Raw genomic sequence first — 24,461 nt, forward strand, 5'->3', positions numbered from 1 at the left:
AGCTTCGTTGTGCACCCAGTGGACATCGCTTAACGAGAGGTTTTGTGTCGTCGCTCGGCGACGTCGATATAGTAAGGCCAGATAGCCTATGGGTTAGCCTAGTGTGTCTCGTTGTTCCGCGCTGTCTACATGTAAGGCGTGGGACCATCCGAGTAGAACCGCTTCGCTGCTAGAGCAACTGAAATCCATGATGCCTGAAATAAAAGGTGTGACGTGCTTTGGCAGTGACAGAAAAACTAACAGCGATTGGGGTTTTTTTGGCGGACAAGAGGTACACGGTCACAATTCTTGAGTCCTGCGCGACCCCCGTATTAAATTTAGCGAGAGTACGCTAACTTAATAAAAACCGTGTTGGACACATCCGACACACGCATAGTGGGAGCAAAGATCCCCTGTGTATATGCCCGACAGTCGGAACGAGGCAAATCAATGGGTCAGGCCACAGTAGCACGATGTAGCTGGAAGGTCGCCTGACCGTGCATTGTGCAATCATGTTGCCGCGTGAAATCGCTGGCACCACATGTCTTCCATTTGCAGGTTTCTGGTTTTCATCGAAATCAAATAGTCCCACAACGGTATAACTAGACTATTGGCGTCCTGTATTTCAGAGACGGGCAGTCGCGCAATGGCACTTTGAGATATGACCACACACTACAACCTGGTTTTCAGAATGGGCAAATCCCATCACTGTGCTGGTTAAAATGGCTATAGTGGTCCCCATCCTTGCAGCAGCAGTGATCATCCACACGCGCATATCGATACTACACTAGACTATCACTGTACTAGCATCCTTGTCAGCGATGACACCGCACAATACGCTTCTCTGGTACCCAGTGACCACAGTAGCTTTGCTTGACCATGAGTATTGAAACTGAAATTCATCTTTTTGAACAGCGTCTGAAAGGAATTGTCGAGGGCAATCATCGTGGAACATTCCCACCCGCAGCCTAGCCCAGGCCGCTGCCGAAACGAGCGTGACTCGAGGCGGGCAGGGATGACCGGCTAGCAAGCAAAGGAAGGTGGAACAGATCCATACTGACGCCATTCTCATTAGAATCGCCATTATTGTCCGAACTTTACGTACCTGTGTGTATTCTCATTTATCGCACTTTTGTCGATCTTTCGGTACCTTCTGAAGAAATTTGAACTCATCCTTTATTTCCCAGTTTTGCGTTTTGTGTGGGGTCACTTTCTTCGAAGAGAGAGTTGAGCAAGCGTGAGTCCTTTGTTGGCCTGTCGATTCTGTGTGTCCATACTCGACTATAACGTTGCATTTACTCTGTGCCCTCATAGACCGGAAAGGTCGGCAAACAGCTTGCTTGTCTTTCTAGCAAAATGGCTGTCCCGTTCAATCACCGCCTGTCTTCATGCGCCTTGGGCACGGTAAGACTTGACAGGTTACCATCGGCCTTAGATCCACGGCATTATCTACCGCGACCCGAAGCTTCCCGTATGCAGTTGCTAGCAGTGGATCAAATGAGTTATGATTCTGCCTTGTGTGTGATCAGGCGTTGGCGTTATTGGGGTTGTCATCCTATTCTGTCTTGGCCAGTCAACAAACAGGTACGCCATCGATCGCCGCTCCTTGCGTACCAGCAGGTTGCCGATAGATTGACACAGCACCTATTTAATGACGACTAGACTCCGCATCCTTCCGACATCCCTTCCAGCATTAGCGCTGACTGTCTCATGGGCACTGCTGCCATACACTATGACCAAACCAATCGGGAAAAAAATTACCAGTAATAGAGCGTGTATTAACATTGAACACGCACAGCTACGGCAATTGACTAGCTTTCCCCCGATAAACCATCGTGGATTGTCCCTTTCATAGCTCCATACAATCTATCGATGCAGCATACAACAGAGCGCATTGTCAGATGTTTGTTGTACTAACAATCCAAACGATCAATTTTGAATTGTACCTGATCTGTTCTAATTCACTGAACTTCTAATGATGGTAAAATCTGATGTCCTTCACAGGGTTTATTGATGCGGATTGAGAAGTCTTTAAAACTGTTATGACCCGCCGCTGACACTTAGGCTTACCTGGGACAACCGGAACATTTTTGCCTTTTGGTTTTTATACCCGGAAACGGGTTAATACTTCCACCATCGTGACATGACCGTTTTTTGCAGGTGCCGGGAACTTCCTGAAGCAGTCTCCTCCCCTAGCTGTTCTTGAGGCCATGATACAGCCAGACCTCACTGACGTGGACAGCGAAATTCTTCCTGATTCTGTTGAAGTGCTGGGAGTTACGTCAGGTCGTGTCGGTTTGCAATCACTTCGTCTGCGGGAATCTGTCGGCGCTGAGGTGAGACCAACTCTGCTCGCCAGGAGACACGGCATGCAATTCACGTTTACCTGGTTCTTTTCATGTGGGTGTACAGGACGGAACGGAAGTTAGCCTTCCCGGAGACAGCGACGGGATGCCATCTATCAAGAGTCTAGCTGTTGATGATTCTGATTCCCAGCAAATGATCGATGGTTACGGACCTTCCCCGATCACCCCCCTGCAGCTGTTGAAAGGACGCGGGACAGCATCCGGCGAGTTCAGTCTCGTGGGGGCAGATGCGTCCAAAGCGGGTGACGAAACCTCAAAGGGATTTGCGACAGATGGCCAGGTACCCGTAGCTCCACCTCCCCACAGGCCTGTCGTGTATGATCCACGAGCCTTCATGGTGGCCGACCGGAATTATATCAAACAGATAACTTCCCTCGAACGGCAATCACGGGAGTATAATAAGCTCGTAAAGAAAGCCACTCGAGCTAGTTCTCCTAGTCACCCCCGGAAGAGGTATGGTGTAGGCGTATACAGTGACCCCTCATCAGGAACACCATGGTGGATGCGAGCCGAACACAACGACACTTCTCAAGAACCCGCCAAGGACGTCGAAGATGGATCGGCGCCACACAACGCTTCCTCGCCCGGGGCTAATAATGACGAGATGGAAGAGCGACGCCTGCAGCCGCGGTTTCGAATTTTTAGCCAATCTCTGGGAGCGCCTAAAAAGCCCCGAGGAGATCGACACGAATATGGAGAGGCAGTCGTGTCGGCGGCCAAAGAAGAGCGAGATAGGGAACCTTTTGGCTTCGCATTCTTCCGCAGCAAACAGGAAAAGGATGTTCGAAACAGAAACGGTGCTCGTGAAGGCCGGACAGAACCACGGGACAGTAGGCGGCCAAGGGATGATACTCGTAACACAAAGCACGAGCCTATCCAAACGCCTAAGCGCTATCAGGCACCTCGAGTAAGCCTGAAACAGCTTTAGTGTATAGAAGGCCAAACGGCGCCTTAAGGAATTAACTGGGGTAAAGTAGTCATGGCGGGATACGTGACTGCTGCAGAAACAACAGGGGCAGGTATGTTGTACAGTGTTCCCCACTCCTATTCTTCCACTAGCGTGAGCAGTCCGTTCCTGCATGCGTAATACTGAGATTTTTATTCCTTCCTGCACAATGGGACTATTGTCCGTATGCCTGTCTGGTAAATACTTTCGACGGGCGGACCGTAAGCGTGGTTTACGGACGATGCTACATTATCGCAGGATTCACAAACCGTGAGGCAGGGACCAGTCGTTGCGTAAGACAGGGAACTGGGAACATTTTCTCCAATGCCTGATAGGACGGCAGGCCTGGAACTGTGGAAGCGAGAAAAAGAAAAGCTTGCTTTGTTGTTGAACTGAGTGCTGGTCGTCTGTGCTAGGCACTGCCGGCAAAAAGAGCGTGTTGAGCCCACCGGCAGCTGCGCTTCCGTAGAGGGCGCAAGGATGGTGATGATCCCTTTTTCATGTCCTGGTATTCTCAGGGTAGCGCTCCTCACACCAAGACAGCTGTTCATTCAGAAGCTCTGGACGACGACGATTTCCAGGACTATGAGGAATTTGATGATGACTTGGACGAGTATGAAGAAATAAAGCCTCAACGTCCGCAACCGCAAGCTGGCTCAGCACGGCGCCGGAACGCCCAAGCGTACGGAATCTACATACCCGATGTCTATGACCGTCCCCTCGTGGAGTCGGAATCGACCGTTGGTACGGAGTCATTTGCATTATTAACAGAACATGCATACTGAGCTACCCCTTGAGAGGCGTTCTTTAAGTATTGGGCACGCAGTGTCCGCCATACCAGACTCATGCGTTTTCCATCATGGCTGCCGCGATGGCATGAGCGAAACACCTCGGCAGTAGGAAGCTGTCAGAATGAACTCCACTTGTCTCGTCGATGAGAGATTTACACGCGTGGGGAGTCGTCTACCGTTGGTTTTCCCCCGTCATTTCCTTCGTAGCCACTTCTGTCTTCCACTGTGAGCGGTCTACTAGCGTTTGTTAGAGGAATTTCACTGTGCGTTGCGTTTGCAGGAGCATGGGAAACGGCACAACCCGCCGTCATTGATCCAACCCCATCAGCTGCTTTCCCCGCGTTTGGTGTTCCAATAACGAAGGCAGATATCGACCTTTCACAGTTCTTCGCAGACGATCACAGGCCGTCTGTGGATAATGCAAAAGGAAGTGAAAAAAAACATTTATTTATCCGGCGGAAACAGCAAGGAGCAGCCGCTGAGGAAGCCGGGGCGGCGGGATTGCCGGCATTCCCTCAGTTGGAGAGGGAAGAACTGCCCTCCCAAGAGATGAAAAGAGGGCCACTGCTCGGGCGCCTGAAAACGCAACAGGAATCGCCTCATGCGGAAGAAAAACAAAAACTAGACTTGACCGATGTCTTGGGTTCACCCGGCTGGCGGGCGGCCGTCCACGCTAAGACTAAGGGCGAGTCTTCTCACCAGAAACAGAAAAGCGGCGACAAGAGACCACCGCTGAGAGACAAAAGAACGAAGACTCAAGAAGGCCATGTCGAGTGACGGGATATGGCTGCGCACCTCGCAAGTCGCTGACTGAGGAGCAGCCTCACAAAAAAGGCTACGTTCTGAGTTTGTGTGTTGGGTCCAAGTGCCAGTCTGTGTTTGAGTCGAAAACAATTTTCAGCTTGCGCGAGAGACGAAACGCTTGCATTTCTCAATGGTAGTTTTTCTTTCTCGTTTCTTCGTTTGTGGTATGGCAGCAACTTACTTCTCAACATGGGATATTGTGCGCGGAAGGATCCACAACCAGTATCGGCATCTCTGCCGCGTCCCCAGCCTTGAGCCAAAAACGGACAAAGATAACTAAATTGAGATACGAAAAGTTCGATAACGAGCAGGGAAGAAATCGTCTGACTGTATGTGTATCTTTTCCACGATATGGTTGTGGAAAGAGCGAGATACACCAACTATGAATTGGCAAGGCGTGTTTCACAGCCGAGGCTTCGACGTACGATAACCTTATTGATCCCTCCAAACGACAGAAACTCCGACGTCTGTTGGCGTAGCAGAAAGACGAGCTCGCGATTCTTCATTCGTCTTTAATTTTCACTTTGTCCGCCTCAGGTTTTGCTTCTTCTGCCTTAGCTGTCTCTTCCTCTACTTTAGGTTGCACTTCGTCCTTGGCTGTCTTCTGTTCAGCCAGATTCTGCAGTTGCCTTAGATCAATCCTTCGTTTTTTCGGGCTGTGTCTGAAGCTCTCTTCTTCATCGTCGTGCCTTTCTGTCTTGGGGACTCCACCGACGACCGAAACGGGGGCGGAGCTGGGCCGAATAGAAACTCGAACGACTTTTGTGGAAGACGGATCTAACTGAGGAGCATCAAATGTCGACGTGGTTGTCGCAATGTATTCACGCGCAGCGCACTGACTGCCTTTTGTCGCCGCCTCGTCGCTAGTGATGCCGGCAGCTGCGTCTTCGGCTATCTGCCTCTCTACGTCTGTTACTTGAAGTTGCAAATCTTCTATGGTGTCTGCGAGGGCTTCTGCGGTCATGCCGTCTGGCATCCCCAGCTCTCCTTCCTTTATCTGTTTCCCAATGGAGAGTGTTCGCTGCATGCACAATACACACGCACGCGGAAATCAGTAGAGACGCACCAAAGGACAGCCCTGGAATCAACCCCGATATCTGGGCTCTCTGCACTGTTTCCCGCCGCATCTCCACTCAGCTCTCGCCACTGCGAATAGCGAATATTTCAGTGTATATACGCACAAACATAATGCGTGTGGACCTATATGAGCAGCCGCACTGAATCATGTGCAGTGCAATATCCAGCATAGTTGCGCCTTCGCTGCCTGCTCGAGATTCGGTACGCGACGAAAGAAATGTGCGAGCTGAGTAAATGCTTACCTTGAAAACATCCAAGGCGGCTTTCTTCTTCCCGCTGAAAAACGTGGCTTGGGCCAACGAAAGGAGTGGAGCCATGAGCGTCTGCTCGGGCAATGTATATCGCTCTCGAAGCGATACGGCCTCTCTGTAGTCCTGAAGCAGCATGTAAAGTTCATTTCAGATCAAGAGTGAATAGCAATATATGCTCATGTACATGTATATATATATATATATATATATACATCCACGCCCCTGTCCACACGTTTCGCGCTACTACAGAAACCTGCAAATACAGACAGGGAACAAGGTATTAGACGACCTCGTTTCTTGTTCATCTCAGGGCACACGTTTTGTCTGAATGCCCGCAACTCTTCTCGATCTTCGAGGCTCATTTTAAACGCGTTCAGTTCAATCAACTGCGACTGCTTCGCCAAAGGTTTTGCGACGAAAGCAGCAGTTCCCCCGAGGGATCTCCACGCGTGTGGATGTGCCGGTGCCTTTCCCTGTCACACACAGCCTTCGAGCCTTCCTGGGTGTCGAGATAGCCACGATCTTGCAGTCACCCCGCATGCGCACACATGCGCGTTTTTTTCAAAGTTTTAGAAAGCAGCGACTGCCAGTCTCGGAAAGGCACGCACCTGGGCCGCTTCGTCGTATCTCTCGTTCATCAGTTGCATGTCGGCGAGGCGGACGTACGCGAAAGAGAGATCGATGACATCCGAGTGTACAACAGACTCTTTGCTCGCTTGGCCTTTCTCGTCCTCGGCCTGGACTGAGGAAGAAGAGGCCGACGAAGCCGGAGGCGGGGACTTCTCCAGCTTCTTTAGAAGGCACCTTTTCGCCATCTCCAACATTTCGAATGCCAGCTCCTCATCAGAAACCTTTCCGGCGGCATTCCCGCCCGGAACCTCCTCTTCAGAGTGCGCGCCTTTTTCTGTCGACGAAGAACTACCACTCGCCGAGGACGACGACGCAGAAGACTCGGCACCTGCAAACACGCCACAGACACACCGGGCGTCGACACTCCAGCAAGTCCGCGTTCCGTCGTTCTCTCGAATTCACCGCGTTCACCCCGCAAAGGACGTTTCCCCCGTTCTAAGCGTCCGTGATAAACGACGCACCTGACGAAGGTGCGCCCGACTCCGCGGCTTCTTGCTTCGTCTTGTCGAACTGAAACAGTTCTGCATTCTGCTCTTCCTTGGTCAGCAACGCGTCCCCAAACCACAGGTAGTACGTGCTGAGTTCGGGGTGGAAGTCAGCGCCGCCGAGTTCTGTCACTCTGCAGGGAGCGAAGAAAGCCCGAAGGAAATAAACGACAGTAGCGAAGCATCTCTCGACTGGAGGGGGACTGGGCAGAGGGAAATGCCACGCCGAAGAAACCAGGCGAAAGGGGAAGCGTGCTTCGCGGCGCATTCTCCGCGATCTGCGAGTGCTGGGATTTCCACAGCCACACGAAGCTACTGACAGCACAAAGACGCAGGCGGTAAGAAGAACTCCACGCCACGAACGGGCAGTCTCGCGTCCTACAAACGAAGGGAACTGCGCAGTGTATCGAAGCAGAACAGAGACAACCACGGTAAAGCACGCGAGGGGCATGGCTGATGGATTCGGAAAGAGCGGGAAGAAACAGTGAGGCTGACGGCTGTAGCCGCCCAATCGTCCTTTTGGTCTGTGCTGCGGGTACTCGGGGTTTCGGTTTCAAAGCCTTCCACTGCCTTCTCTTTTTAATAAGGAGCCTACTTCCTCTCTACGGCCCGGGAGAAGTACTCGGCAGCTTTTGCCCAGTTTCTGCTGCGGAAGAGAGCCTTTCCCTCGTCTAGAAGGGTTTCCGCCTGTTTCTCTGCGAATTCTGGAGGCACAAGTCACACACACCCGCACCCCGATTCCATTAGGCGCTGAGGACAAGGTGATGTTGACAGGGCAAGCGTCCATTTTGCGCCTGCGTCGGGTACGGCATTGCTTTTCCCATTGAAGCCTCGTGCGCGTACACACACAGCCGCAAGAAAGACACGTCTTCGGTCAGCTCCATGCACGAAGTGCCCATTAGTAAAGTTACGGAAATGTTTGCCCTCTCTCCGCAAGGTGACACCAAACGTTCCTTTCTCCAGCGCGACGCAACGCACTCGAGAAAAAATCGGTACTTCTCCTTTTCTCGGCGTCTCAGTGTTGCTCTTTCACGAGGACGGGGGCCCCAGAACAGGGGTCGAGAGCAAGAGTGAGAGTCGCGACGACACCGCACGAATCTCACGGTGCTCAGCTCTCGGGCTGCGCACCTTTTTCGTCGTCTGCCTCTTCGGATTCCTCTTCCTCAACCTCATTCTCTTCATCTTTCTCCGTCGCAGGAGGGCTTGAGTTGCTCTCCGTACTCTCGGCAGGTGCCGGAGCAGCCTCCTGGTCGACACCGCCAGCTGCGTAGGAAAAAAGCGAAAGGCATGCCCCACACAAAAAAAGGGAAAGTAGACAAAGGTAAAAAGATACCGTCTCCCCTTTAGGGTCCTACAGCACATGCAAAGCATGTAGAAACACTGTTCTGACCCTGTTCTCCGTTGTTTGAGAGGGAGATGCGTGCCGGATGTTTCGAGGTGTGCAACCAACCAGCACAACTGGAGTCGACAGCAAAACGTCGCACACACGCCCAGATTGCCCCGTTATAACCTTTCCCCCTTCTCGCATCGTGACAAAAGATGGGTTCTTCATCGGGGAGTGGAGCGACGCGACGAGGAGAGACTGTACGGTTTGCAGAGCTGCGGTCCGGCTACAGGAAAATCCGCCTGACACAGCCACATTGGGAATCTCACGTCTCACCCGCATCGCCGGTTTGTTTCACTTGCTGTTCTGCCGCTGAGGGCTGAGGGGGTGTGGCAGGCATCTTAGGCATTGTTTTGGTGAATGGGCTGCGACACACGAGTTTCGACCGGAAAACTTGAGGAAGGACTTTGAGGACGCCGCGATGCAACACCCGAATACAGAAGAGCCAGGCCGCTGCAAGCAAGGCCAGCGAGATTCTGGCGCATTAAGCGGCAGTGGAAGAGGCTGTGTCTCATGTGCGTGCATAGAGAAAAGTGTCTTTTCATCGCATGTATTTCTGGTGCAAATTTCCTAGGGAAGATCGCTTGGGCTGGCTATATTGCAAGTGTGCATGTGTGTGCCCAGTGCATGCAGTTCGAGCACAACAGAGACTCCCTGTCTTCGGCCGTTAGCCGCTACCGGGTGACTCCAGTTCTGCTCTATACCCTGTGGAAGGCACCACGGAAAAGAAAAAGAAACTGGGGCAGACGAAACGTCCTTTGAAAGAAGAATTGGATTTCTTGATTAGAAACTGATAAAGGAAAAAAGTCGACCGCCATGGGTCCTGTTTGTGTGCAGTCGCTGCTTTCCCCTTTTCGTTTCGGATGTGCAACAGGCTCTCAAATACTCGCAGACGATCTCAGCCTTTACCACTCAATGTCGATGCATGTGTTCTCTACACGAATGGCCCTTCTGCTCTCGAGTGCCTCTCTGCGAACAGAACAGCAGAGCCGGCCAGCCATCTCAATCCCCCAGTTGCGGTGTGCACGACGAACACCTTTCAACTGGTTCACGGGGCATACAACAGTTGTGCTAGCACGCATAGTGTGTGTCTGATAGTCGCCAGGGTTGGCGAAACTGAATCAAACCAGGTAGTAGTTTTGTGGATGGGTCTGCTGTGGCATGGAAGTACAAAAATCGTCGTCACCATCGGATATTTTTCACTGCATCCGCTGGTCAAGTGCGCGACCGCGGAAATCATCATGGCACTGACACGGTCGGATCCCCAGAAAAGAGTGGCTATAAATATATGTATCCATAGACAAATATATACATATATCCACATGCAGCTAAATGTTTATAGAGACTAGCAGGGTGCTGCCGCCGAAGTGCTGTTTGGTTCGGTGCGTGTCATACGCGATACACAAGTACACATGATGACACACCAGACAGCAGGTCATCCCTTGGATGCCAACTCTCAGATATCATGTATAAGGGCCACTAAACATTGCCATTACCAAGCATGTGTCACTTAGCGTCCACCTTGCCATAAAAAAGTGGGAATATATCTAGTAAGAAAATTCCTGCACATATGTGACCGCAGTGCGAAGCCGAATGTGATATCGAATCCTCTTTGAAAAAGTACCCGTATTTCCCATCTGTGCTGTTGCTGCGTTCCCTTCAAAAGTGAAGGGGGTGAAACAGTGTCAAGACGAAGTATGTGCCGGACACGAAGTACTCCTTGCACGGCAACCGCCACGTGAAAGGACAGATGCATCGGACCTCTCTGGATCCGGATTTAAAGACCTCCAGCTTGTGATTGATTTGTGATGAGGAACCGAGGAACAGCGTAGCTGCGGGTGACCTGTTGACGTAGAAGTAGGGTGCAGTTACCGTCAGCAGCGCGTTTTGTACATCGGTATTTTTCCTCGGCTCTCCTGAGGGCAGATGGATGCATTGGAATTGAGTGCTCAGATAAGTACTCATGGTCGGAAAGCTGGTAGCTGTTGTCTTAAAAGCACCACTTTTGTTGTCGAAGAACAGAGGAATCGAGTAGATTGCAGAAAGGCCGCATGGTGTGGTACTTCCGGCGGGGTGCCGTAGCCTTGATGCGAATATTCTCACAGCACCGTCTAGTCCGCTGTTGCGCATTGCAGTGTCACGTTCTCACGAGCAGGTATGCTCCTGAGAGCGTAGAACAAGCAACTTAAGAGCAAACAATCGTGGTTAGAAGGCTTGTCGAGGCTTTCCATGTCTAAAACTGTCAGTGAGGGTCATCCCACTCTATTGCGGTCGGACAGAGACCCAGAAACTAGTTCTGCTACGCAAATTGAAGCCAACGCGTGGGAGCGATGGCATGGCCGTCTCGTGTACATACACACGACAGCGCGACTCGCTCTATGATTACCTCGCGCTGCTCTTGGTTCTTTCCAACCTTCGATGGCCTGTCCACGTTCTCTTAGGGAGCGTCCTTTCTCTCCCCATTCAAGATGTTTTGCTCGAAGGACATCATAACAGTGGCCGTTTTCGCGGCTCTGCTTCATCAAGTGCAATGTGACACCCCTCAGAACGTGCAGCTAATCAATGGTGGGGACGATGAGGGTGTTTCATTGATTCAAATATCTCATCGCAGATCTTCGACCCCAGGCCCCGTCGGAATTGCTCCACATCAGCAACTTTCGCTGGAAAAGCCGGCGTTTCCTGTCGCACTCACTCAACCTGCACAGCCGCACCTGCCTTCTCCGGCTCCTATGGCTCCGATGCCACAGGCAGCTGTGCCGCCTGTCAATCCTCCAGTGAGAATGAATACGTCTCGCGATGTCCTTTCAACGGGATACATATGGGTGAGCGATTTTAGTCAACCGGACAACTGCCTCAAGGCGGTACTTTCCCAGCCACGCCTCCGATTTCCCCTACTGTCCTAGCCACTTCGTTCGTGAGTCTGCATTGTGGAGCATCAATAACAAATTCTGCATACCCCGTTTTTACTAGGTCTTGCCGCCATGGATTCAGCAGACTGCCAAAGCCGCTGCAGGAATGACTGCGTTTCTTTCCTCGATAGGTATTGGACTGACACTGTTAGCTTGACGAATTGTGAAGCAAAGGGGGATCTGTTCTCGCTGCAGGAATACCAAATCTGCCAATGGTTGAAGACTGTAGGTGAACTGGACCACATACTCAACGACATATATAATAAAAACTGACTCCTCAACCTCAGGCGGAAAAGCGCCGCAATTGAGGGAAGTGATGCTGTGTGTACAAAACAGTAGGTCACTGCCGGTCGTGACGAAGCCTCGTTGGAACATGCCTGTTGCCCGCCAGTAATGGACGACACGAGGCAGATTTTTGATGCCGGTACGCTTCGGTGGAACCTTCGAAAAAGACGTACGGTCACCCGAAATACAGGAAAGGAAATTGCAACTCTCAACGTCCGCGTTCTCTCGGGTGGCAGGTATGAACGCGTGTGGTCAGGACTCAGCAGCAAGGAATTCAGTGCCTCGCAGGCGTGCAGACAGGGCTCTTGCGCGGCTCAAAACACTAGTCTCAAGGCCCTTCTCTAAAAAATTGATGAAAGCTTTAGGTACTGTCCCACGAATGCCTTTTTGAGGCACACTGAGCTCCTGATGAGGCGCGGAACATATCACTCAGGCACGCCAATGTCAGCTCTGTAAGGGCAACGTGAGACCCAACAATTAGCAGGCTCTCAAGAGGAGTGCTTGAACTGCAGGTTTCTAATGCAACGGGAGGCGACTCCCGATAGGTCAGGAAAACTAGATTACATCCCGCCAGGCGGTTTTCCATGTTGCACCTACAGACAGAGGTGGCTTGCTGGATCGATTTTGACTCTGGTGTCTGACCTGCCTGTTGCGACGGATATTGCTGACCCCGCTTCCGGTGGCTTTGGCCACGTCAACGGTATGGCCTTAAGGTCCGCCTGATTCGTTACATTACTCGTAGCGGATCCCCCTGTGTGCGCAGTCGTTTTGCCAAGGCCCTCAAGAGTTCATCGGATCGATCGTGCAATGAAAGAACTTCAGCAGGGAATGGTAGGACGTAGCATGCTTCTTCTGTAGAAGGTGACGCTGTCAGTGTGCCTGTACCAGGATCCAGGTGCCATTACCAACGGTGGGTTGGGTGAAGGAAGCATTGGTGACGGAGGCCTGTTCCACGAAATTTAGAAATCCGGGGTGCGATTCGATCCTCTTCACATATATAAACCACACACTGTTCCTTCTGTTGTAGCCGCCATCCACGGAGCATGCTCCCCATTATCGGTGAGCGCAAAACTCGAGGCATCCCCTGTCTCCCACTAGAACCGAGGCAATTCCTCGGGAGCGGCCCCATGAGGAGGTTCTAATAGCTTAGGAAAATCCTCCTCTCCAGTGCCCTTTAGAAGCTAGATACGGTTTCTGTCGTATCGAGGAATCCCATTGACTGGTTCCTTATACCACATTATTGTCTGGGAGAAAAAACCGTCATTGATGGAATTCAATATCCAGTGTTTTAGCGGCCTTTACCGCTAGGCCTTCGCATTTTCCGTTTCTGCACAGATTTGAGCTTCCGCGATTCTGTCGTTGGATAATCTGTGAGCGGAGCAGACGAGTAACGTTGCATCGCCTCGCAGCGTGACGAGGATTGCAATAAATCAATCCTCTGGCAAGAATGGGCAACAACGGCGTAAAATGAGGCGGTTGTCTCTCTATGCAGATGTCTTCGCTGACGTCAAGCCGCCCGGTGCCTCTTCTGCGCCACAGGAGCGATGGCACACACACCAGAGCCGGTTAAGAAGCGAGGAGAGACAAGCAGAAACATTGTAGTCAGTGTGTGAGTTTAGCTTAGCCGTTGGCTTCACAGCAGACTCCTGCAAAGCACCGGTGGCTCTTGAGTCAAACTATAATGCCGACAAGACTAATGGGTGCATAGTTTTGCATGTCGATGTCTTCATCCAGGTGGCGGCCCCCCGACGTCCCCGGTACCTTGCATGACATTTCGGTGCATGCATCGGCATAGCGTTCCATCCTTGAAGCGAACTAAGCAGCCTGAGAGAGAGCCTACTGGCAAATTCGTTGATTCAACGAGTTCTGAGAAAGTGTGAAGTATTGTCACTCGTCATAGCACCGGACAGTCGGTGGCTCTGCCGCCTTCACCCTCACTAGGCGGCAACCTTGCGAGCGGCTGTTCACTGTTCACAGGCGTTGACCAAGTTGTCACCCAAACCCTTCTTTCGAAACAGAGAGCCTCTGCCGGCAGTTCTGCGGTGCTTCATGGATTGCTTTTTGATGACTCGCAGCGACTGGCGCAGTCTCGTTCACCAGTGAACAGGACGGACAGCGAAGGATCCGTAGGCTTGATTCACATTCTGACTTCCCTGTCAACAAACGTGTGTGTCTTCCATGCGCGGTGTCATTCAAAATTCCAGTCCGTTTAGCATTCGTGATTCAGTCGTATCTACCGTTTTTTGTTTGAAGGGAGGTCTCCGTCGAAAACTGGCGTCTCTCTTCACCGAGTTGCCTGCGGTGTGCACCGTGTCCGTCCTTCTGCGCGAAGATGGTCCGTCGCCTTCTGTTTGGCAGCAAGTTTTCCCGACAGCAGGTCGAGGATCGACTCCCTTGCCCCTCTGCGGAGGACGCATCCACTGTCGACAGCACAACTGGCCCAGCCGCTGCGCCCCGGCGAACGCCTCTGTCAAAACACCCTTCGCTGGACGAGAGTCGCCGGCTCCTGTTCTCCCAGTCTTTGCCAGACGACGTTCAGGATCCGTTGACTCAAGCCTTCGGCGCGCTTCGCTTTGCCGCAGAGGAAAACAGTCTCCCTTCGAACGCCTCTTCCGTATCCGCTGCAGAACAGCCAACTGTCCTTTCTCGGCGGTGGGCGTCCCAGGTGGGCTGTCGCAGCGAAGAGCCACCGCGGCTGTGGTCTCGCAGCGCTCCCGCACAGGACTGCGTCGGCCCAGTGAAAGGGACACAACGGTCTTCGCTCTCCCCTTTCGGTCGTCGTGAGCGTCCCCCCAAGGACTGCCGCGCCTTTGACGGCCCGTGGCTTTCCAGCGGCGCGCATCGCCTTGGCCGCTCAGCGGGGGGAAGCGTCGCAGACAGCTGTCCAGGCACCACAGACACGCCGTTTGACAGCGGAAGCAGCGACAGCGAGCGCGAGAAACAACAGGACATGCCTTACCCCGGTCCGCTGAAGCGGCGGCGAGCAACGCCGTCCCGGGAGGCATCCTGTGGCGGCGACGCTCCGCCCGCAGACGCGCGGGAGGAAAGCAGTCGAGCAAACCGAGCGTTCCTTCAAAGCGCGTCGAAAACCGAGAACGAGCCTGAAGGGCCCCCTTCGTCCTCGGGGGTGGCGCCTGGAGCGAAACCCCGGCGCATCGGCGGCTTCATCGGTTTCCTGCTGTCGCTCTTCAGTCCGCCGGCCCCGGTCCCCGACCCTGTGCACGCTCTTCCTCCCGCGACGAACGAGGGCCCTCCCCTCGTGCCTGCCGGATCCAAACTGTCGCTCGCTGCTGTCCCTGCCTCCTGCCGTTCTTGCTCCTGTCTCGCCCGGAGTGCCTCAGCCCACGCCTTCCACACGGCCGGTCTCTACACGGGCGCGGTCTTCCGCTCGTCGGCGTCCTCCTTCGATGGCGCCTCTTCCGCTTCGTTTGCTTCAGGCCCACGCCTTGCGCGCGCTCTCCCCCCGCACCTCGAGTCCTCCGGCTGCATGCACGCGTCGAGCGGGGCGCTCTCGGCGGCCGGCCGTCTCGCGCCTGCTCCAGGCCCCCCGCGCGCGCCGCAGTCTCCAGTCGTCACCGCCTGCACTCGGACGGCGCACTTAGCAGACGCTGCCCAGCGCGTGCTTCGCCTTCTCTGGAGCGGTTGCTGCGTGGGCGTGGTGCTTTGGCTGCTGCTGCATCTCGCTTTCTCGCTGTACCGCGACATTCAACAAGGCGAGGAGCAGAGACAGCTCCGGACGGCTGCCGAGGCGGCTCACTGTCGGCAGCAACACCGCGAGAACGGCTGCGACACACTCCACCCGCTGCCGCCATATCTGCAGCAGCCGTGCGACGCGTGGAAATCCTGCCTCATGCGACAGCCCCAACACCACGGCGAGAGGACCAAAGTCGTCGCGGCCATCGTCGGAGACGTTCTCAACGCGTTCTTCCAGCGACTAGAGTGGTGAGGCTTCTCGGAACTCTTGAACACGTCTGACGCGCCTCCAGTGGCTCAGAGGCTCGCGAGATCTCTTGCCCCCTCGGCGAAGCCTGCGGGGAAGCGAAAGGGAGGAGGGACGGGGAAGTCGGAAGGAGAGACGCCCGATCTCCCCTCCTTGAGGAACCCAGAACGGGGCCTCAAGCGAAGGGTAGAAAAAAGCTCGGAGAGGTACCGAGAAAAAACAGTTTCGAGCCAAAACCACATGCATGAGACTGCCCCTGGGATGAGGGCCCGTCGTCGCTCGGAGCCCCGAGCAAACACGAGGGGCCCTCGAGAATGTCTTGGCTTCCGAACGGCTTCACTTTTCGCACGCATCTGTCGAAACGGCTCTGTGTCTCCACTGAGCTTCTGTATCAACATAGTTCCATTTTATATCTACACATCGATATATATGTATACATTTACCTATACGTATGTATATGCTACAGGTTATCCCTATATAGGCAGGACTCCCCTCTCTTTGGGCTGAAGAGCTGTCGGTTTCTCTTACGTTCACTGCGAGCGTTTTCATCCCAAGTGTGGCAACTCTCGTGTGTCGTGTTTCCCTTCACCCTTTTGCGCAGTCAGGCGTTCCTTTCTGCTTTCGGTTTGGTCCGTGTCGGTGCCCCGCTTCCTCTAAGCTGTCTCCCGTTCTCTCGTTCCTTTCCCATGGTTTCGTCTGGCTCTTTTCCGCGCGCTGTCTCTTAGGCGGACCATCGCGTGCCTGAGCCTGCTTCTACTCGCTGTGATCTACGCCACGAGGTGGGTTTCGCAACCGATTGCGCCGCCTCTGCTGCCTCCTCGAGACGAAGGCGGCGGGCCAGAGAAAGCGGCTCTGGTGCCCTACCTGGCCGACTCGCCGCTGACGCCGGAGGCACACGCCTGCGGGCTTTCTCCCTGGAAGGCGCATGCAGACAGCCACGAGCCGCACTGCATGCACGCGATGCGAGGCAGGGGCGACTGCCAGGTGGGCGACGCCCCCGCCAACGTGGCGGTGCCAGGAGCCTACGAAGAAGTCGAGCGCCGACGACTCGCCGACAGACGGCCATGGACCAAGTTACGACAGTCTCAGGACCAGGACAAAGTGTACTGAGAGACGGGAAACGTTAATGGGGCTCTTTCAGAAGCTACTGTACCAAAACGGGGGGCCGGGGGGGGGGGGGGGTGGTCTTTGTTTCGCATGCAGGTCAATATGCATTTTTCGACGCGATTCACGCCTTTCTCTTTACGTTCTCTCTCCTGTTTTCCTCTCGTCCTTTTCTTTATTTTCCTGTCGTCCTTTTCTTTCTCCTTTTCTTTCTTTTCCCCTCGTCCTTTTCTTTCTCCTTTTTTTTTCCTCTCGTCCTTTTCTTTCTCCTTTTCTTTCTTTTCCTCTCGTCCTTTTCTTTCTTTTCCTCTCGTCCTTTTCTTTCTTTTCCTCTCGTCCTTTTCTTTCTGCTTTTCTCTGTCTCCCTATGTTCAACAGCTATCGGTCTTGCCTCTCGAACCAGTCGGACTTGTGAAGAGAGCCTGGAGCTTTCTTGCACAGGCAAAGGAAGAGAAACACGCGCTCGAGCGGATGCATGCATCGGCTTTCGCGGCAAGGCGCCTAGGCGTGTACGAACGCCGTAGAGGCAACTTTTTCCTGAGAAGCGAGATGCCGGCGAAACAGAGCGCCCCCCGAATGCATGCGCTTTTGAAGCTCTTTGCTTTTGCCGTGGCTTCCGAATCCAAAAGCGACGGCGGCAGGGAGACAGATGCCCCTCGAACGCCCTGGCGTCTCTTTTTTCGGTATCGTGAGAGAAAGAGGAGTGAGTGCGACCGCGAGAAAAACATGAGCAGATGGCAGACTTGCAAGGCTAAAAACGGGCGTGTGAACTGCTGAGGCAAAAGAACACTGGAGAGGTTAGGTGGGGATGCACGGACTGCGAAGGTCGGGAGACCGGGGACCACCACAGAATACCACTCTTTCGGGTGTCTCTGTAACGGCAGCCCCGAACGCTGAAACATCAGAGAAAAACAGAATCCTAGAACCTCCACGCCGCGTACGTTTCGCTGGAGCGCGTGCAGAGCATGTGCGGGCGGCGTGCTAGTTACACATGATTTTTCTCTAAGGCTGTCCAGGGGTGTTTCCGAGAAGAGATTCGAAGGGCGTGGAGCGGGGAGGCGAGAGGCCAAGAGGAATAAAGACGGGCAAGCGAGGAAGGACGTCTTGTGTTCGAAGCGGCTCCATTAGCACGCGAGACGCGCCTCTTTGTGGATTATCAAGACGCTTCCTTTTGCTGTGGAAGCTGGGGAGCCGAACAAAACTCCGCACTGCCCGTGGCTGCCCACAGCGCAGCAAACGTTGCACAGAACGAGCGGCCTTGCAGGCGAACCGAGTTTCGAGAGGCGAGGCTGCGCGAGGGAAAATCTCTTCAGCGCGATAGACAAACGTGCACCGCCTAGCGTGTCTCCGCAGTTCCGCCCTTGCTACTGCCGCGCGTTCACTTGCTGGGCTGTTAGCACTGTCAGCAGCCTCCAGACCGATGTTAAAGAAGTTAGACAAGCCGGCAAAAACACAGAGAGTCTTTACACATGAGCAGACGGCCACGTGCTGATAGAGTGTCTGTAAACAGGTATGTCTTTCGCCCAACATAGAAAGGCAACACGAGAAAGCGAGAGGAACAGAGACGCAGACAAAACAATGAGAGAAGACGACCGCGCCAGAGGCAGCGAGGCGATTCAGAGGCACGCGGGAGTCCACCGTGCGAGAGAGAGACTTGCAGAAGCTGAAAAGAGCTGAGGCGAAGGAGAAAGTGGGACAAGAAAGAGAAGAGGGGGGAGGCCAGAGAAAAAACAGAGCCGCACTGCAGATGGCCTTCTTCAGAGCAAGTGAGCTGCACCTCCTCCTGACTTCTTCGCTCCTGAAAAACACACAGACGGCACGGAAAAAATCGTGAACCTTTGTAGTGCCGGGGACCCTGACCCTTCATTCCTTCGCTCAAGACGTCTGGTGTATGTACACCCCATGGCGTCTGCACCCGGTGTATGTACACCTGCGTAAGTTGAAATGCATTTGGCCGTAAGGCCAACGACTCGATAATCAACCACAGACGAGGACGGCGAGAATGCGTCCGTCTGTGCGAATCGTTGATTGTGCACACAAATGGGTTGTCCATCGGCGGAATCATGAGATCCAGCGCTACACTTGTGCGGCGCGTGTTGGTATTCGAGAAAGTTCGACTTGGCTCTCGAGAACCTAGACAGCGATGACGGTTGTCGCCGGAAAAGCCATCAGGCCAGGCGATGACGATGGATCGTCTGTTTCCATGTTTGTCTTCTCACCTTTCTTCTTTTGTGCTTGCAGGCGTTCTGCGATCGCCGCGACCGACGCGGAATCCTGCTGGCGAAGCCGCAAAACAAAGAGACGAAAACGGCGACTTCCGCTCTTTCCTTTCCCCGCGTTCTTGCATCACAGGGACCAACGTGTTTGCCAAGATCAGAAAAAAAGCGAAATTGTTGCTTCCTGGAAACGACTGTCCCGTCTCTGACACCTGCTCGCGCCCTGTGTGGTTTGGCTCCTTTTCGCGTCGCAGACGCAAACGTACTATGCACACGTTTTCCCAAATGCATGCATGCAATCGGATAAATACACAATAAGCATGCCTACATATTCACATTTGTTCTGCCTTCTCCGGGCAACATTGCAGGGGCGAGGGAAACGAACGAGCTGAGAGCAGAGAAAGAAAACGACGAGAGACAGAATGCGAAAGGAGCCGAGAAGAATGAACTGACTGCGCGTTTTCTTTCAGACTTTGAGAATGAAAACGCCCCCTCACCGTTGAGTCGTTGTCCCCTGCAGCATCCGAGAAGTTCGCTCGACGCTTCTGCAGAGAAAAACACCTCGCGCGGCTACACATGTGAAGTTCCACGAAGTCGTCCCACGCTTTGCATGCAGAGAAACAAGAAAAAATGAAAGGAAACCAGAGACAGAGATATCCCCAAAGAGACATAGGCTCAAGTAGAACTAGCCAGCGACTTAAATGTCAACACAGAAATCGAGCGAGACATGGACGCAAACAAACATATATGCATATGTATTAGTTTTACACGTGGATAAATATTTGTACACAGATATGTTTGAGTTTCCGAGTCTTTCCTCTGGTTCCCAGACGTGCGCATCTTCGAAACGGTCTCGATCGAGGAAAGAGGCAAACTCGTCGTGGTTCTGCCGGGGCGTTGAAAAGAAGCGAACAGCGTCGCGGATCTCGATTTCCCCTCGCCGTCGAAGAAAGACTCTCGGTCCTCCTGCGCTCTCTCTCCCACTAGTTTTCTTTACCTCGCGCGACGGACGTGACTCCGCATATAGGAAAATTCGCATGCTCCCCTTTGCAGCTTCGCCTATTTGTCTAACGTTTTCGTGAAAGCGCGTTTGTGTGCAAAGAAAGCAGAAAACCCCTCCTCACCTTGGCAGAGTTCTCCGCGGATGGTTCGAAGGCTCTCTGCCGCTCGCGTTTTCGCTCGGCTGTTCGCAGCTCCCGCTTTTCGAGCACTTCCTTCGCCTTCTTCATCTGCGCACGCAGGAGACACAAAACCAGGCACATCCGCGCTTCAACAAGGTCAGAACGCCGAAAGAAAACGAACAAAACAACGACAAAAAACCCGAAAGAAGAGACGCGTGCGACCGACCCCGCGTCCCCGGCGGCGTTTTGCAAGAAGAAGCGAGGGCGACGCACCGCTGTCTCGCAGCCTTTTCAACCCGCGTCAAAACGCCTCGCCTCTCATCGTTATCCTTTCATCAGGTACACAGTCCCTTTCCTGTGTTTCGGCACTAGCCGACTTGTGACCTTCCTATACGGATGCATGCACAACGCGCGTCTCTCTGCTTAAAAGCAACGGACGTCCAGAGACACCAGAACGTGGGTGTAAAGCCACCAACAATGAGAGAGAACTGACCGCTCTTCGTTTCGAAAAACGTATGGTCTCTAGCGAGTTTTTATTTCTTGTTCGGCGCGGTACCTTCTTCCCTTCTTCGACTCTCGAAAACCCGTCCTTCCATGAAATGAAGACGCACTACATCCTCTTGGCGCCGTGATCTAGACCCTCAACGCATTTGTCGTTCTGTTGGTCCGTTCTGTGGTTTTCGTTTTTTACCTGTTTCTGTTCCTCCGTGACAAAGTACTCGCCAGATTCGAGCAGCAGATCCTCCTTCCTCGGCGTCTGCTCGGGGGGGAAGAGGCTCTTGTTCTTCTTCTTCACTTCCGCGCGCCGAGCCTTTCGCTGGACGTTACGCTTCTTGAATTGAGGAAGAAATCGTTCCCAGTTCTCCTGGAAAAAATGAAAAAAAGGGAAGCCCGCGTCTGCTGTGAGCCCTCTTGCAGGAGCAATGCGCGCCTCACGCCTGAAGCCGCTCCTTGCCAAAGGTCATACGAACAAGGAGAAAACGGACACATCACACATGTTAGAGAAGAACGAGAAACCCCTGATCTGTCAACTCAAAAACGGGTGCGAGTTTGATTCAGCGCAAAAACAAAACGCGTCTGCCAATCCTGAACAGCGAGGCAGTCACAGCCGGCGACCTATTGCCTCCCCGTCCCTTTCCGTTTCGTCGCCTCTCGGACCTTCATTTCTTCTCGGATTTTCATTCCGTTTCGGATTTCATTCCTTCCCCAGTCTCGTCCATGGGCATTGTCAGCCAGCAGGCTCGACAAGACGAGAAAGGACTTTTTGTTGACGCTTTTTTTCTCTCGTTTCCCCCGCCCTAGCGCTCACCGCGACGAGCGCGGGATCCTTCTCCAGTTCGCGCTTAATCATCAACTCCTTTATGTGGTACACAGGGTGGATGTTCTTCATGCAGTCTTCTACCAGGCGCTGAACCTGAAAAGGAGCGCAACATGCATGCATCTCTCGCAATCACAGGGATAAACATCGAGAGAAAAGATTTTACAGGCATGTGAGACGATCCAAAAATGAATACATACACCGATGAGGTCACCTGGCAAAGACACCCTAAATGCATGCATATGCATAAATATATGTATATATGTATATGAATGTGTATACTCATATGTACATATATGTATATATATACATATTTGCATATAAATGCATAGGTTTGTATACGATATGTATGTATCAATTTGCGTGTATGCCTTACAACTTTGATTCCTTTGTGAGTGCCCATAACCGAGACGGTTTGGCCTTGAACGAGGACGTAGCACTTAGTGAGGAGTTCGATGGCTTTCAGGGTCGAGCCGTTAGGGCCCACTAGCCGCTGCCGTCTTTTTACGAACTTTTCCTGCTCAGTGGGAAAAAAAGATTTTGAAACAAGAAGAGCGAGACGGATGTTGCTCTAAACCGGATAAGGGAGGCGCGAGGCTTCCGCGAAGAATGAGCAGAAACACGTGCTCAGAAAGAAACGAAAAAGCGAGGGAGGAGAAACAAGACTGCTGCACTGTGAGATGCATACACTCTATCCTATCGCCAAAAGAGTGGGAAAACTTGAGAGGAGAGAGATGAGGGAACGGCAAGAAAAAGAGGAAACTGAAAGGAAAAGAGGAAACGGAAAAAGGTGGGATACAGAGAGCGAGGGCCGACCTTTTTAGACGAAAAAGACACCCGTTTCGTGACGGCGAAGCCGCGAGACAGAGACAAGTTCGCCTCGGAGAAAAAGACGCGACAGATGGGGAGACAACATCACACACGGAAGCAGAGGAGGAACGAGAGAAGACCTCGAGGGACGCGAAAGCGAAAGTCTGAGACAAAAAGAAAAACCTACTTTGTTTCTGACCATGCCACCGATCTTGATGATGTCGCAGAACATTCCATCTAAAAAGAAAAAACAGAAAACGAGAAAACTCAGGACTTCCCGCGCAACCTCGGTCGCTTTGGGACGTCTCCTTGTTGGATTCCATTTTCTCGTCACCACATGTTTCTCACAGCGTTCCCTCTTTCTTCCCCCCTCTCTTTCTTTCTCTCATTCTCTCGCTTCTTCTCTTTCGTCGCTCTCCTTCTTCTTCCAATTCTTCTCCTCTCGCTTTCCTTCTTCGTACTCCTCGTCTCTCTCCCTGTTCTCTCTTGTTCTCGCTTTGTGTCGGGGCTTACCATCGAGAATTTTCCGCGCTTGCGCGATGGGGACACTCCGCGCGAGGAGCTTGATCATGTCGCGCGCCTGCCGAAGCAAAGAGCAGAAAAAGGCCGACGCGAAGCGTTCAGCTGTCGCACAGAATTTCGGGCCTTCCCTTGAGGGTGAGCCTCCGAGACTATATATATCAAGGAAACGAAAGGACGCGCAAAGTATCGAAACGCTTTGAGACTAAACACAAAATATTTTACAAAGATCGACAAAAAACAGGGCGAAGCTCCTGCAACACCTTCCGCGTGTCTCCCTCCCCTGCTTTCTTCCACATCCGTCTTCCCCCCCTTCCCTTCTTGTCCACATGCTTCCCTCCCTCTCTCGACGGTTTTGTCCTCTTTTTCCTTCGCCTCTCTCTCGTCTGTTTTTCGTTCTCCCTTGCTTCCGTGCTTTCTTCCTTTCTCTTCCTCTTTTTGGCCGCCTACCTTGATGATGATGTACGGATCGTACGTTTTCTTCGTCGTGCGTACAGTCATGGAACCTTCGACTAAGTCGAGTTCAGCCTTCACAAAGTGCTGGCCGAGAGCTCGCTTCACTTCGGGCCATACTTCCTTCAAGTATTTCTCGCGGTACTGCGGAAACAAACAGGCGAAGCTGCTTTCCTCCAGCATGCCCCCGGGGTTGTGTTCCTGAAAGGAGAAAGCGAAACCGAACAAGAGGGACACAGGAGAGGGAAGAAGGGAAAAAGACGCACTAAATAGTGTAAAGCTTGAACGCGGCATTTCCAGGACACAGGCAGACGCCCCCGGGAGAGGAGAGGTTCTCTGGAGGCCATTGATTGTCTGGTGGCGCAGAAAAATAAATCGACGTGAAAGGAGAGATCGACGAAGGGCTGAAAACACAAATCCTCCACTTCACTGCACCACTGTGAGTTGTCACAGCCGCTTTACGGAGGCAAGGGGAACAGACGGCGGCGAGAAACCGAGAGAAGGCGAGCTTGAGCTGTAACAAGGAGACGCTTACCGGTTTGAACTCCTCAATTTTCCAGTGATCGACATCGTCTGTGTCCCAAGGTTTGTCTCGTCGATACTTGCCTTTTTTTCCCTCCTTTTTCTCTGCGGCGGGGGCGGGCTTCTCTTCGTTCTTCTCGTCTACGGGGGGGCGAGCAGCCACAGGGTCCCCCGAGGCTTGCTCCCCTCGCTTCTTTGGTTCTTTCATTGTCAAACGCAGAAAGAAGAGAGGGCGAACACGCGCGACAGGAAAAAGCAAAGAAAAAGGAGAGCGCCTTGGGGAGAGCACGACGCAGAGAACGGACGGAAGCGCGTTGAGATCCAGCGGGAGAAAGGTCCCGCGGAACGCCGAGCAGAGACGGCGACGAAAAAAGAAACGTGAAGAATACAGCCGCAAGCTGTGAGGCAAAACTCGAGGAAGAGGAATAGCAAGAGACGAAGGCCGTTCTCTCCTCCCTTTATTCGTTTGCTTCTCCGCTGGCTGATGCCATCGAATTTTAAGTTAGAGGTTTGAAAAAATGCGCTCACGACCACGTCAACGCCAAAGAGAA

At 52.9% G+C, this 24,461-nt stretch overlaps 5 protein-coding genes across 5 annotated transcripts; 3 read left to right on the forward strand and 2 right to left on the reverse strand.

Moving 5' to 3' along the window:
* Positions 1–1,335: 1,335 nt before the first annotated feature.
* Positions 1,336–4,859, forward strand: NCLIV_025520 (conserved hypothetical protein; the record flags this gene model as incomplete). Its single annotated transcript, XM_003882747.1, has 6 exons — positions 1,336–1,383; positions 1,509–1,563; positions 2,140–2,315; positions 2,392–3,252; positions 3,810–4,035; positions 4,363–4,859. The coding sequence occupies 6 exons, from the start codon at positions 1,336–1,338 to the stop codon at positions 4,857–4,859; spliced, it is 1,863 nt and encodes a 620-aa protein (XP_003882796.1).
* Positions 4,860–5,388: 529 nt separating this feature from the next.
* Positions 5,389–9,062, reverse strand: NCLIV_025530 (putative TPR domain-containing protein; the record flags this gene model as incomplete). Its single annotated transcript, XM_003882748.1, has 7 exons — positions 5,389–5,907; positions 6,206–6,337; positions 6,823–7,172; positions 7,306–7,463; positions 7,925–8,033; positions 8,458–8,592; positions 8,990–9,062. The coding sequence occupies 7 exons, from the start codon at positions 9,060–9,062 to the stop codon at positions 5,389–5,391; spliced, it is 1,476 nt and encodes a 491-aa protein (XP_003882797.1).
* A 2,119-nt stretch (positions 9,063–11,181) lies between these two features.
* NCLIV_025540 (conserved hypothetical protein) lies at positions 11,182–12,870 on the forward strand (the record flags this gene model as incomplete). Its single annotated transcript, XM_003882749.1, has 14 exons — positions 11,182–11,278; positions 11,339–11,501; positions 11,550–11,571; positions 11,684–11,753; positions 11,818–11,847; positions 11,910–11,957; positions 12,014–12,046; positions 12,098–12,143; positions 12,196–12,272; positions 12,341–12,359; positions 12,420–12,452; positions 12,507–12,607; positions 12,671–12,738; positions 12,796–12,870. The coding sequence occupies 14 exons, from the start codon at positions 11,182–11,184 to the stop codon at positions 12,868–12,870; spliced, it is 882 nt and encodes a 293-aa protein (XP_003882798.1).
* A 1,369-nt stretch (positions 12,871–14,239) lies between these two features.
* On the forward strand, positions 14,240–16,957 carry NCLIV_025550 (conserved hypothetical protein; the record flags this gene model as incomplete). Its single annotated transcript, XM_003882750.1, has 2 exons — positions 14,240–15,849; positions 16,573–16,957. The coding sequence occupies 2 exons, from the start codon at positions 14,240–14,242 to the stop codon at positions 16,955–16,957; spliced, it is 1,995 nt and encodes a 664-aa protein (XP_003882799.1).
* Positions 16,958–18,708: 1,751 nt separating this feature from the next.
* On the reverse strand, positions 18,709–24,118 carry NCLIV_025560 (putative ribosomal RNA assembly protein; the record flags this gene model as incomplete). Its single annotated transcript, XM_003882751.1, has 11 exons — positions 18,709–18,749; positions 19,171–19,225; positions 19,665–19,712; positions 20,292–20,396; positions 20,980–21,153; positions 21,598–21,702; positions 21,983–22,123; positions 22,604–22,653; positions 22,930–22,996; positions 23,386–23,589; positions 23,924–24,118. The coding sequence occupies 11 exons, from the start codon at positions 24,116–24,118 to the stop codon at positions 18,709–18,711; spliced, it is 1,185 nt and encodes a 394-aa protein (XP_003882800.1).
* Between the last annotated feature and the right edge of the window lie 343 nt (positions 24,119–24,461).

The sequence above is a fragment of the Neospora caninum genome, chromosome VIIb (genome assembly GCF_000208865.1).
Source record: "Neospora caninum Liverpool complete genome, chromosome VIIb".
Classification (NCBI taxonomy): Eukaryota; Apicomplexa; class Conoidasida; order Eucoccidiorida; family Sarcocystidae; genus Neospora; species Neospora caninum.